Here is a 13,927-nt window from a genome sequence, read left to right on the forward strand (position 1 = left end):
ACCAGGACGACAGGAGCAGAAAGGGGAACATCCGGCTCCTGGGGGTGCCAGAAGGCGAGGAAGACGCATCGGGCTCTTGCGCGGCCCTACTGGAAGACCTACTACCCAAACTAACTGGCTTAAAATTCGACAGGCCCTTCGAGGTGGACAAAGCGTACAGAGTGCCAGCAACAAAACTACCGCTGGGAAAGGGCTCGAGGGCGATCATATGCAAGCCACTGCGGGCGAACCACACGGAAGCCATTTTCGCCTTCGCCAGGAATAGCCAAAACGTAAAATGGAATGGTCAAAAGATCCTCATAACACAGGACTTCTCCAAGTTAACGGTAGAGACAAGGAAAGGGTACCTGGCGCTCAGAGACAGACTCAGGAAAGCGAATATAACTTTCACCTTTGCAGGACCCGCCAGAATGAGAGTCACGGACAAGAATGGAACACGGATTTTCGATGAACCAACAGAGCTGCGGAGGTACCTACAAGGCCCTGTCCCAAAACAAATGGAAGAGCAAAGCCCAGGAGCTGCAAAAAGAAGAGCATCATCGGATGGCTCCGAAGGTGGAGCAGATGGAGGACTTTAGCAGAGACACTACCTAAGGACATACAAAACATTCTACCTCGCACAACAGATCTACCTCAAGACACTAAGAAGCTACCTCACGACAACAGGCGCGGAAGCGACGGAAGCGACTCAAGAACATTGACACTAAATCATAACGCACAATCAAGCAACTACAGCGCAAGTGGCACCAGAAGCTATGAGACACTCAAGCAAGACTGCACCTCATGAAGATGCTAGACGAGCCGCATATCCTTTGCCGTCCAGGGGTAATATAATATGTTTACAGAAGAGGGGCAGGAAGAATGAGGAACTCAGGGATGATGGAGGGAGGGAGGACCCTTGCTGTCGCACGCACACAGCACGATGACGGGGGGGGTGGGGGGACGGGCGGGGGGTTGGAAAGGGGGTGGGGAGCCGCACAGTACAGCTAGATACGCAGTATTATCTTCACTTTCTTTCTATTCTTACCTTTTTCTACTCCCAGTCTATCTCTCAGGGGGGGGAAACAAACAAAGCACCAGGCCAAGCACAACAGCACAGAGGGCAGCACGTAGACACACACGCCATCAGAGCCAGCGATGGAGACAAACCACCATGACCACACAATCGCAAACACAATCAGTCTCAGACATTAAAGTGGTGTCCCTCAATGTTAAGGGCCTCAACCATCCTATAAAGCGCTGGAAAACGCTGGACTACCTAGCGAGACTCAAAGGGGACAAATACGTCCTCCAAGAGACCAAGGTCTCTACGGAGGACACGCAACGCCTCAAAGCTAAATGGATAGGAGAGGTAGTATGCTCACCGGCAGTGCACAAGAAAGGAGGGGTCATAACAATCGTAAGGAAAAAATCCAAGCTTGCAATACACAAATACCATGCAGACACGGAAGGGAGGGTGCTAATCACGAGCCTAAAAAGAGGTGAAGAGTCGGTTCATATAGCCAACATCTATGGCCCAAACTCGGCAGACAAAGCCTTCTGGGAGGGGGTGGAGAACGAACTGCACAACATTCCCCAGGGTGAGCTACTGATCCTAGCGGGTGACATGAACCAAACCATACATAACGCCATAGACAGACACCCACAGAGAACTAGCCACGGACCGCAGGAACAAAGCACCCTCAAAAACCTCTGTGCCAAACTAGAGGTGGCAGACCCATGGAGACTCCAACACCCAGACGAAAGAGAATACACCTTCTACTCACACCCACACAACTCATACAGTAGAATAGACTACATCTTCATGTCGGCCAGTCACACACACCTCACCGACACGACGGAAATTAGGCCAATCACAATCTCCGACCATGCTCACATCACCCTCACGATCAGCGGCAAACACAACGAGAAGCCCAGCTGCAGCTGGCGACTAAACAGTGACATCCTAGAGAACCCAGCCAACATAGCAGAAATAGGGGAGGCAATTAAAGAATACCTCATTTCAATGACAACGGAGAGACAGACAAAGGCACCCTATGGGAAGAGCTGAAAGCGACAATAAGAGGCAAAATACTAAATATCAAATCCAGAATGAACAAAAATAGGAATAAAACAATAACAGTGCTAGAAAATCAGATCGGAGACCTAGAAAGGGGCCACTGTGCAAACCTCTCTGACAAAAATACCCTCACCGAGCTAACCAGAAAGAAGTACGAGCTCAATAGAATCCTGAGTGAATGAGCAGGCACGTGGATCAATAAATACAAATCCATAAACCTGTGCTCAGCAAACAAAGCAGGGAAGGCTCTAGTGGGATACCTAAAAGCAAAGCAAAGACAACACCACATAGCAGCACTAACAGACAAGACAGGCAAGATGCACACATCCAACAAACAGATCCTAGAGATATTCAAAGAGTTCTACAAGGAGTTATACACAGTAGACAAGGGCCTAGCAATAGACGGAGGCGCAAGTCTACTAGACAAACTCAAACTCCCCAGGCTCACGGACCAGCAAAGAGAGTCATTAGAAGGAGTGATAACGGGGGCAGAGGTAGAAATGGCGATAATCTCCCTCAAACCAACTAAGGCCCCCGGCCCAGAGGGGTACACGGCCGCTTTCTATAAACAATTCCTACACCAACTGAAGGACACCATGGTCGAGGTGTTCAAGCTCTGTACGGAGAAAGGCTGAATGACTGCTTCAATGGCCGAGGCTAATATCATCGTCATTCCCAAAGAAGAGAAGGACCCACAGTTCCCATAAAACTACCGCCCGATATCTCTCATAAATGTTGACTGCAAAATATACGCCAAAATAATGGCAGCACGGCTAAACGTGGTCCTGCCCCACCTCATCCATAAGTCACAGGTAGGATATCTCAAACATAGGCTCTCTCAAGACAATACCAGACTCCTATGCCATCTCATACACCACACAGCCAAGAAAAGGCAGTCATGATCGCGCTAGACGCGGAAAATGCTTTTGACAGGGTTTCATGGCCCTTCTTAGACCTGTGCATGGACAAATTTGGACTAGGAGCCAAATACCGAAGTATGGTGATGTCACTATACAACAGCCCCAAAGCCCGAGTAGTAGTTAACGGGGGAACATCAGAAATTTTCACCCTAGAGAGAGGAACGAGGCAGGGCTGCCCGCTATCCCCCGGCCTATTCCTACTAGCTCTGGAACCACTCCTATTCACGATCAGGAACAACCCGCAGATAACGGGCGTTCAAATCAGGGACAACACTGTTAAATTAGCAGCCTATGCGGATGACATTCTGATCACAACCAACAACCCAGACACCTCAATAGAGGCGCTAATGCAAACAATAGAAGAATACGCCCTAGTTTCAGGCTACAAGCTAAACAGGGACAAGTCTGAGTGCAAACCCATGAACTGCCACACAACCAGTACAGTCCTGGGCACATCGGGGCTAACGTGGCAAAAGAAACCCCTTAAATACCTCGGCCTACTATTTGGCAGAGACCTACGGTCCACTCTCGATCGCAATGAGGAAGCGACCCTCAAAAAAATTAAAACCAAACTGGAGTCGTGGAGTCCAAAACTCATTAGCTGGTGGGGAAGGGTAGAGGCCATCAAGATGATGATCACTCCCATGCTGAATTACATGCTTAGCATGCTCCCACTAACACTGACCGATGATTTTCACAAAAAACTCGATAAAACATCAACAAATTCTTGTGGAGCGGAAAAAAAGCCAGAATAAGCCTGCAAATACTTAGACTACGGAAATAACTGGGGGGGCTGAATATGACGAACTACAGGGCCTTCCAAACAGCATGTCTGGCAAAACAAGGTTTACACTGGATTGTCCCCACTCCAGAATATACACCAGTCAGGCTCGATTTAGAGAGAGACATCCTGGGGGGGGGCAACCCAGTAGCGCTACTCACAGCAAACAAGCACCCAGAGGCTAACAACGCCTTGTTCAAAAACACTAGAATAGCACTCCTGAGAGTAGACAAAGAAATGGAAAGCAGCATCAAAAGGTCAAAATGGGAATCGATCTGGCACAACGCAAGAATAACCTATAGGGGCAAAACACTGGCAAACAAAGAGTGGTATGAGAGAGGGATCACAACTCCTGCCCAATTGGAAAAAGTGGACACTCCGCTCACATTTGAGACGCTGAAACAGTCCCTCAACCTACCCAATATTGAATTCTACGAATTTCTTAAGATCAAAGCTGCCATTGCTAAAGCAAACCTCTCCAAAGGGATTTCCTCCATCATAGAATACGTGCGGAACCTAAATAGGCTAGGTCACCAAACCGCCCATATATACAAACTCATATGCCCACGCACGTCGACACTAAACACCAAAACCATGGCATTCTGGGAAACTAAACACAACAGAACATTTAGCGAGGATGAGAAATGCAAGCTCTGGGTATCAGCCTCCAAGAACAAAGTATCCCCATAACTAGCGCATACAAAGTTCTGGCTACTGCACAGAATGTTCTGGACGCCAGCCCGACTAGCAGCAGCAGGCGCCACAGAATCCGACATATGTTGGAACTGCCATAAAGAGAAAGGAGACCTGACCCACATCATCTACGAATGCCCTAAAGTCAAGAACTTTTGGAGCAAAGTGTATAACTTCATCAACACGATAGTAGGGGGAGCATTCAACAAGGTCTAGCAGGAATCGCCACAGCTTTTTTAGCCTCAGACCTAGAATGCAGGGGAGACAGGGAACTAGTGGACCTTCTACTCACAGCGGCCGTTAAGACAATACTAGCGAACTGGAAGAACACCAGCAAAGCAACATTCAAGAGATGGTTTAACTGGGTAACCTTCCTGAGAGGCGCCGACAACATCACCGCGAAACACTCAGCGAACCATACAGCTAGAGGGGGAATGTGGGCAGCCTTAGACTCTTACCTAGGAGCATACAAACCCCCTTAGACCTACAAACCCCCTCAGACCAACAAGCGCCAGTGCTCAACACCCCCCATCCCCCTCCAGCTTCTCTTCTTTCTTCTTTCTCTCTCAGCCAAGGGAATTTAGGGGCATACGCAACACCGGCCACAAAGATCAACAAACATCGCCAAATGTAACTACATACAACAAGGCCCTGAGATCATATGTATATTCCCCCGCAACACGACTGTACTGTATTGTATTATACTTGTAAAATCTTGTTTTTCAATAAAAACTTTTGAAATAATAAACATCCTGGAAGTTCCACCAGGTGAGGCTATGGTCAGCAGCACTGAGGAACTCATTTTGACATTGAATAGTGAGGGAAGCAGCGCCTTCCTCATGCGTCTGCATCCCACTCCAGCTTTCAACACAGCTGCTTTGGCCCCAAATCAAAGGAAACTTAAGGAAAGAGGTGTGGAATATGATCATATAGACACGTGCTGAAAAACTGCACTCATGCTCCATCCTAAACTTATTGCAGGTTCTTATGCTTTGCTCATATAGCTCCAAGGTTCACAATCATCATCTACATACCTTCATTTATGCCTCGTGGCCTGTTTTTCATGACCCACTGTCAATCTCTGCCTCGCCTCTCCTCTCCTCTCCCCTCCTCTCCCTCCCAATCCCTCTCCCTCTCCTCTCCTCTTCTCTTCTCTTCTCCTCTCCCCTCCTCCAGCTCTTCAACTCTCTTGTTTTCTTTCAGGTGAAGCCTTAAAAACCTACAAATGCTACTTTGTTCCCCCAAAAGGCACAGAAATGAGTCTCAAATGCGTGGACTGCTTACAAACTTTCAAGGGTTTCGGTGAGTAAAATAAACATTTAGATACACAATATTTTATTTCCTTTGTGGTATGACTGTGACATTGCCCCCACACACAAATAAAGAGTACAGTACGTTTGGTCTGTAAGAGAAATGGGTTATTTGTTTATTACATAATCATTATTTACTTTCTAGGCGCTCAGGTGGCCTGTCATTGGTGTTGAATGACCTATGAGTTCTCAATTTCTGCCTTTTATTTTTAGACTCCCTCTTTAGCTGGCTGGTGACTGTTCATTGTCCACTTTAGGGGACAGCTTTGCTTTATCCCAGATCCCTTTGCAGTCTCTCTAGTGGAGTCCAGTCCAGTGTGGTGATATTGATCTACATTTGAGCCCTCCTGTACATCTACTGGGCCATCACTGTTTTCCTGGCACTGGTGTCCCCCCATCTATGCTGTGTCATTCCACTCTCTTTTCAAACTTCTTGAACATTGAATAGACACAAGTCCTTCCCATGTATGATAGGCAGATCCAGTCTGTGTTTTATACATCCTGACAGTCCAGTGATGCTGACTGGGGACAAGGAGTCTTGTGAGGTCTCACCCTATTGATAGTGTAAGTTTAATTACAATCAACATAGCAGCAGGGCAAAGAGTTGTTTTTAGTGGCTGGGCAGGGACTGAAGAGTGTAATGGCCGATGGGGCTCAAAGACCTTCAAAAACTGACCTTGAGTCCTCCGTACCTTTGGTAGATTGCTCAGACTCAGGTACCAGAAGTTCCAGAGAAGCAGATTGACCCTACCACCCGGTGCCACTGCCTCCTCCAACCATGTAGATTACTCCAAGCAATTATACTGGAGCAATCAACAAGAATCAAGGGGACAGGGAATTGAGATAGAGAAGAGACTGCTCCTGGTTTCAAATGGGTATTCTCTCTTGTCTTCTGATCAGCCTTTACTCGTGGACTTAGTCTTGTCCTTTTTTTCTCTCTCTTTCTCTCTCTGTCTCTCTCTCTTCTCTCACTGTCTATGGTCTTCATGAAGAAGAAGACCTTCAGGATCAAACAACAGAAAAAGGGAGAGATGAGGAAGGAGCCTTAGATGTTATTAATTTTATTTAGACTGACCCTCACACACCTAGCCAGGTTTCACGCTTCATCAAATGGCCATCGCAACTGTCTGACAGTATATTAGGGAAGTGAATGGGGTCATCAAGACATTTTCCAAGCACTTTAGAGGTCATGGTAAACTCACTGATGAAGAGGTATTAGATCTATGTGAAAAAGAGATAGAAATACTTAATGTTGAAGCCCTTCTAATTCCTGTTATTATAGGAAATTCACTGTGGGATATTAAAAACATTAAATTGGGACTCAAGGGATTATAAAAACTCCCTCGTCCCGACTGATTTCAGCCGTTCTTTATGGCCCTTAAAGGGTCAGTGGCCTTTCTCAGGACTAAGATCCCTAAGTTAAACAAACTCATCCACAAACAGACAAAATATTTATTTTGGTGGTACTCTCCATCTCGAGCCATCACTGGAGACACTGGTGTGCCTCGTGTACAATACAATGTAGGTACACCAGTCTGACCCGGTGATGGACGGAGCATCTGAACCAATCAAACACTCACACCTAGTCTTGGTTTCGGTCCATGGCTTGGCAGTTCGGGCTGGACTGTTCCCGTGAGGCACAGGGTCAGACTGATTTGCTTATGGCCATGTCTGAACTGGGGTGGCAGAGTGGGCTAAAGAACGGTGATGGATTAAACCCAGATCTGTTGACTGGGTGTGAGTGTTTGATTGATTTAGATGCTCCGTCCATCACACCCCATTTTGTACCGCTTTGTTCGCCCTAAGTTGGCAGGGTATGCTCAGACATGAGTCCCTTGCTCACTTTGCCACTGGATTCAAGCAAGCCTGGCTGAAGACGGCTGTAATGCCAGAAACTGGTCCTAGGAAGCTTGGTTCCGGTCCAGGGAAGGCATGGCTTGGCAGTTCGGGCTGGCATTTTCCTATGAGGCACAGGGTCAGACTGATTTGCATATGGCCATGTCTGAACTGGGGTGGCAGAGTGGGCTAAAGAACGCTGATGGATTAAACTCAGATCTGTTGACTGGGTGTGAGTGTTTGATTGGTTCAGATGCTCCGTCCATCACCACCCCTTTTGTACCAATACAAAGTAGGGACACACATAAAACACAGATAAACAGTTCCATGTATTGTGTTGTTATTCCTGAGGTACAACAACCATTGATCAGTCTCAGAAGACCAGAGTAGCAGAAAATATAATACCATCTGAGCAATAATTATAATAGTTGACGGCTGTTTCCAAATAGGTAGTTCTTTTACAATCCTCCTTCTTGTTGGTCCCAGGTAACTTTTGTTTTTTTGTTGAAGAATACTTCAAGGCATACATTTTAAATAGATTCATAAAAGTTGCAATTAACAGCACTTTAAAATTATTAATAGCTGTCTACACTTTAATCATGTTAGCAAATTACCCAACATAGACACGTAGGGCCCGATTGAAAAAGGTAAACTTAGATTTGAGGTGTAAACTTAGACTTCAGGTCTAAGGGTCCAATTCACAAAGGTAAACTTAGACCTGAAGTCTATGGGCCCGATTCACAAAAGTAATCTGAGACAAAATCCTAACGTTACAACTTTTGGTATTCACAAAAGGCATTTAGGAGTAGTAAAGTTAGGATTCCTAACTTTATTACTCCTAAACTGAAAAACATCCTAACTTTACGACTTTCGGTATTCAAAAAGTGTTCCATATCTTCTCTCATTATCTTATCATATTGTCAAATGTAAAACTTTCTCTATAATTTTGTCTTCCTTATTGCAGTTAGAGGTGTTTGTATCTACCTGCTCCTGTATTTTCAATTATTTATCCCTTGTATAAAGAGGAGATGTGTTGTCATTTACCTGAATGGCACCTACCTTCCTATCCCCTTCCCCCTCCCTTATCTTAGGTGAAGCTCATTTAGAATGAAACACACAAAAGCTGATTGTAGGAATGGTTATATATTATCCAGTCACTGGTAATCGCTATGGGTAGCATCCCAACCCATTGTTCTTTTTCTCACTGCGCCACCCAGCCATATGCAAGTCAGTCTCGACCCTGCTTCTCATAGGAACAGTCCAGACTGAACTGCTAGGGGAGGTCTTCCTTTAACTAGAAACAAACATCCTGGGATCAGTTTTGGGGTACCACCCCTCATCAGCCAGGCTAACTTGAATCCAGTGACACAGTAAGCAAGGGGCTCACGTCTAGGCATACCCTGCCAACCTAGGCCGCACAAAGCAAACACAAAGAGATGATGGACAGAGAGCTGAAACCTTTCAAACACTCACCCACAATCACAGATCTGGGTTGAATCCATCAGTGTACTTTAGCTCACTTCACCACTCCAGTTCAGAGCAAGCCTTATGGAAATCAGTCTTGACCCTGTTCCTCATGGGAACAGTCCAGTCGGAACTGCCAAGCCAGGTCTTACCGGGACCGGAAACTAGCATCCTGGGACCATTTTCAGGGTATCAGCTAGGCTAGCTTGAATCCAATGGCAAAGTGAGCAGTGGACCCATATCTGGGCATACCCTGCCAACTTAGAGTGAACAAAGCAAACACAAGGAGATGACGGCTGGAGCACTGAAACATTTCAGACACTCACCCCCAGTCAGAGATCTGGGTTGAATCCATCATTGTTCTTTAGCTCACTTTGCCACCTCAGTTTGCACCCAGCCATATGCAAATCAGTCTTGACCCTGCTGCTCATGGGAACAATCCAGCCCGAACTGCCAAGTCAGGTCCTCCCTTAACTGGAAACAAACATCCTGAGGCCGGTTTTGGGGTACCACCTTTCATCAGACAGGCTAGCTTGAACCAAGTGACACAGTGAGCATGTAACTCACGTCTGGGCATACCCATGACACTTAGGGAGATACACGAAACTCACAAAAGGTGATGGAGGAATGTTTGTAATGTGTCTAACCACCGATGATTATTTGTGTTACTATTCCCACCCATCATTCTTTTGGTCACCATGCCACCTCAGTTTGAACCATTTAGAATGTTCAGTTCTCTGTCAGCTGTGATTCAGCAAGACATGACATGCACCCTGTGTTATAATAAATAATAATTTTCTACATATTTTTTGCTTGCTTACACTTTTGTCACCTCATCACATGGTCAAGAACAAATAAAGGTTTATAGAAATAGCCTGACAGCACCATTGCAATCTTACTCTCTTTGTGATCCTAGTCAGGTTTGTAAGCCAATATTATGTGAGAAAGACTCAGGTACCTAAATTTATAATTACACAATCCCCCTTGTTATTCTTTAGAGACTCATGTTTCATCCCAACCTGCATGTCAGAATAATCCCTGCTGCTTTCTGCAAAGAAAAATCTCCATGTTTAGTCAAAAAATGTAAAACCTTATTGGTAAGTTGTTCACTGGTTTCAAATTGACCCTATTTTTTGTGCGGGTATAAGTAGCGCACACCCGACCCGGAGGTAACTGGTGCTCATGTAAAGCGCTCCAATACCTTCGGGTCGAGTTTGCGCTATATAAATCCGCAAAAAAAAAAAATAATAGAGAGCTGCTTGAAATTAGACATTCTGAGAATTTCCTTCCAACTTTGCAGCTGGGGAACCAGGTTTGAGCCTCGGCTTCGGCTCAGCTCCCTGTGATTCTGGGCAAATCACTTAATCACCCCGTGTCTACCAAAAAACAAGCATTTGCAATGCAATAGGTCTTGCATTTACGCTAGTTTAAGCTATTGGCATTGTAAATGGCAATGCCTTTTATTTAGGTTTTAAAAACGAAAACAAAAATAAAAAGGTATTGTAATTTACTATGTTAATAGCTCCAACTCACGTAAATGCAAGTCCTCGCCAGTCTGGCAGGGATCTGTACATCTGGAGGTGGTCTCTCTCCCTGCAAATAAAGCCACTAGCCCCCAATGAACTAGGTGCCTGTGGGGCATCCTCCGGGTCTAAATGAGACCCAATACCTAATATGGTCATCGAAATGTTTAAGACTAAGGGCCAGATGTAGGTAGCCCAATACCGGTCGGTAAAGGCCAAAAAATATCGGATTTCGGCCGTTACCAACCGGTATTGGGCAATTGAGATGTAGGACACCAAAAAAGACCGAATCGGTAAATAGCGATTGACTGATACCAAATTTTACCGGTTCGGTAAAAATTAACACATTTTTACCTACATCCCATTTTCCGATTCTAAAATACCGAATCGGTAAAATTCGGTATTTTAGAATCGGTAAATCCGGATTTTGAATATTGCTCGCTTCTGAAACTTATGAGGTTTCTCTGGGTCAGCAGCTTAGACCACAGAGGCTGCAGGGAGAACCACAGGGGGGAGCCACAGCTGCAATAGAGTGGATTCAGTTCATAAAACATGTACCACAAAAAATAAATACAGTCAAGCTGTAACTTGTTACCTTAAACCACAATCCTTGTTTTAGTTAATCTGGCTGCGTGGGGAGGCAGTATGAACTGGGAAGCAACTAAGTTCTCTTCACTCATCATGTACTAGAGCATAACCTTTACTTTTTGGCTACAGTTCCTTTAATCTTTTTTTATGATGCTACCCAAGCAAGAACAGGACAAAAACTAACAAGGTTGTTTTATCCACAGAGGAGCACACGCGTTGCATCACCATGGAAGAATGTGAAAACCACAAGTTATTAAGCCCAGATGAAGACATCAGATGCTGCCAGAGCGACGTTTGCAACAAATCCCCAGGAAAATAATAAATTAAGGCTGTCAATCAAGAAAGTGTGGGAGGAGCCCAATATAAAAACAAGCAATGGCCCACAGTGTCTCCATGGAGCCTGACGCCAGGGTAGCTCAATGCCAGGGTGGTTGGATACCAAGACGTATTCGTCTTTACTCCACCTCATGTCACTTCTTCCACCACTCTACATTACCTGTCACTCAATCTCACTCTTGCTGGTTCTCTATCATTCCTGCTCCTTCTTTTGTTACTATTTTCCAATGAATTCCTTTCTTGCTTTTGGTCAAAGTCTGTTGCTGAAACAAACTCCAACCACCACAAATCAGTGCTAGTGACCACCACCTGCACAAATATAAGCTTTATGGGAATGCTTTCACTATACCGAGGTGTTTTGCTATATCATGAATAAAGTTCTAGCATTTACTTTCAATTCAGCCTGGGAGCATTGCAGTACTGAAATGTGTGTAGTTTGTACCTAATGAGAGATATTTTAAGTTTCTTTAATGATTGTTTTCCTGAAATTTACCATTTCTGTCCTTATTTTATGGAAGGAATAAGCAGCTATTTAGCAGGTCACCAGGTAAATAGTGAATTTTCTCTTCTATACACGCAGTCGCTGGTTAAATAGAACAGATTCTGTGCTGTACCGGTGGCATTGTAAATAGTAGAGAAACTTCGCTGTGTACCCGGCTGCTGTTTAAATAGCCTTGCTTCTGCAGTGTTCGCCTGGCAACCGTGCAAATAGAAAGGAGGCTTCACTATTTACCTGGCCTGTGGCTAATTGACAGACATTATGTACTGTTCGGCTGACAGACATGCACAAAGCAAAGATACTCAGTATTCACCCGGCCTATGGCTCAATAACAAACATTATGCATTATTTGTCAGCAGCCAGGAAACGTCACACTTTACTAGGGTGATGGCAAAATAGCCGAGATTGTGTATAATTTGGGCAGCAGGCATGCAAACAGCAAATAAGCTTTATTGCGTTAGCATATATCTGGCTGCTGGCTAACCAGCAGAAATAATGTAATATTTGGCTGGTGGACTTTTAAATTGCAAAAACTGAATTATTTACTTAGGGTCAGATTACAAAAGCAGTTTTTCTTTCTTAACAGGCCGAATCACAATTTAGACCCATTAAGAAATGCAAAACAGCCTTTTCCAATGTACTAAGGCAGTTAGGGAATCACAGGATGTGATTTCTACCCAGTAGAGATCACATTTTGTGATTCCCTAAATAGGAACTCGCATTTAGAGATTTCCCAAGTACATGTACAAAGCATTTTCTAAATGCAAACTGGGTATTTAGGAAATGCTCTTACCGTCGATACCAAGTTGATGGTAGCCATGTGCAATTTATAAAAGCACCCCAAAATATATTTTTTAAAGTGCCATAAAGGGCACACGCTTTACATCTGCACCACGTTTTTTGAAAGTACATCAAGGGGGGGGTCTTAAGCCCAGATGCATCAAGCTAAAAACCGCTTGCAAAGGGGCAGATTCTCAGAATCTGCCCCTTTGCGACTGGTATTTTTGCATTTGGGATGCATCATCCCAAATGCAAAAATCGCAAAATTGTGATTACTTAAATTGCTATTGCATTTAAGGAATCTCAAATTGAGATTCCTTAAATGCAACGCATTAAAGTTAAAAAATTTGCGATTTCGCTTATAGGGGGCGCAAATTACCATGAAGTTGAACTTAATGGTAATTTGCAAAAACTTTGAAAAATGCACTAAAGTGCATTTTTCAAAGTTCCATTTTACACACAGACATGCCCTGGGGAGGTATATGCAATGGGGAGGTATTCCTTAATTGCGACTCGCAATTTGCGAGTCGCAATTAAGGAATTTTAAGAAATCGCTATTTTTAAAGCGAGTTCTTCATGCATGGCATTTTGCTATTTCTTATTAGCGAATCCTTATTTTTCGCTAATAAGGAATCGCAAAATGGATGCTTGATGCATCTGGGGGTTTGTGGCCAATACTGAACAGTAGGCCTCGTGGACTCCTGGGTAGCCGACATCCTCCTCTCACTACCATACAAGAAGTATAAACAAAAAGACTCATCACCACTGAAGAGTCGCCGCAACGGAATGATGGACTATGCAATAATGCCATGGAACTCGTTCCCTTTGGAACTGAAAATCCAACAGACAATTCAACTCAAAATGAACGACAACTTGCTATCAGGTCACACACCGATATCTCGTCAACATGCCACGTCAAGAGCCACCTTCAAGTTCAACACAAACTGCTGGCCTTCAAAAAATTGATCGAACAACATCTGGCTATTTCGTGGATTTCAATACCTTTTCATTGGATCCAAGTGAACCAGAAACGATGCCAGCCGTTAAAAACCAAACTATTGACTTTTTGATTTTTCTTAAAAAGACTTACCTGGTATCACCATGGCTGCAACTGTGGATAATTACTGGGATTTTCTTT

At 44.6% G+C, this 13,927-nt stretch overlaps 1 protein-coding gene across 1 annotated transcript in view; it reads left to right on the forward strand.

The window, feature by feature from the left end:
* LOC144752989 (CD59A glycoprotein-like) overlaps positions 1–11,857 on the forward strand; it is a 31,514-nt gene extending 19,657 nt beyond the window's left edge. The window contains exons 2-3 of the mRNA XM_078640800.1: positions 5,657–5,755; positions 11,378–11,857. Of these exons, the coding sequence (XP_078496926.1) occupies positions 5,657–5,755; positions 11,378–11,493 (215 nt within the window). The 3' untranslated portion in view covers positions 11,494–11,857. The remainder of the gene's footprint in view (positions 1–5,656; positions 5,756–11,377) is intronic.
* Positions 11,858–13,927: the final 2,070 nt, after the last annotated feature.

This window comes from Lissotriton helveticus, chromosome 5_1, assembly GCF_964261635.1.
Source record: "Lissotriton helveticus chromosome 5_1, aLisHel1.1, whole genome shotgun sequence".
Lineage (NCBI taxonomy): Eukaryota > Metazoa > Chordata > Amphibia > Caudata > Salamandridae > Lissotriton > Lissotriton helveticus.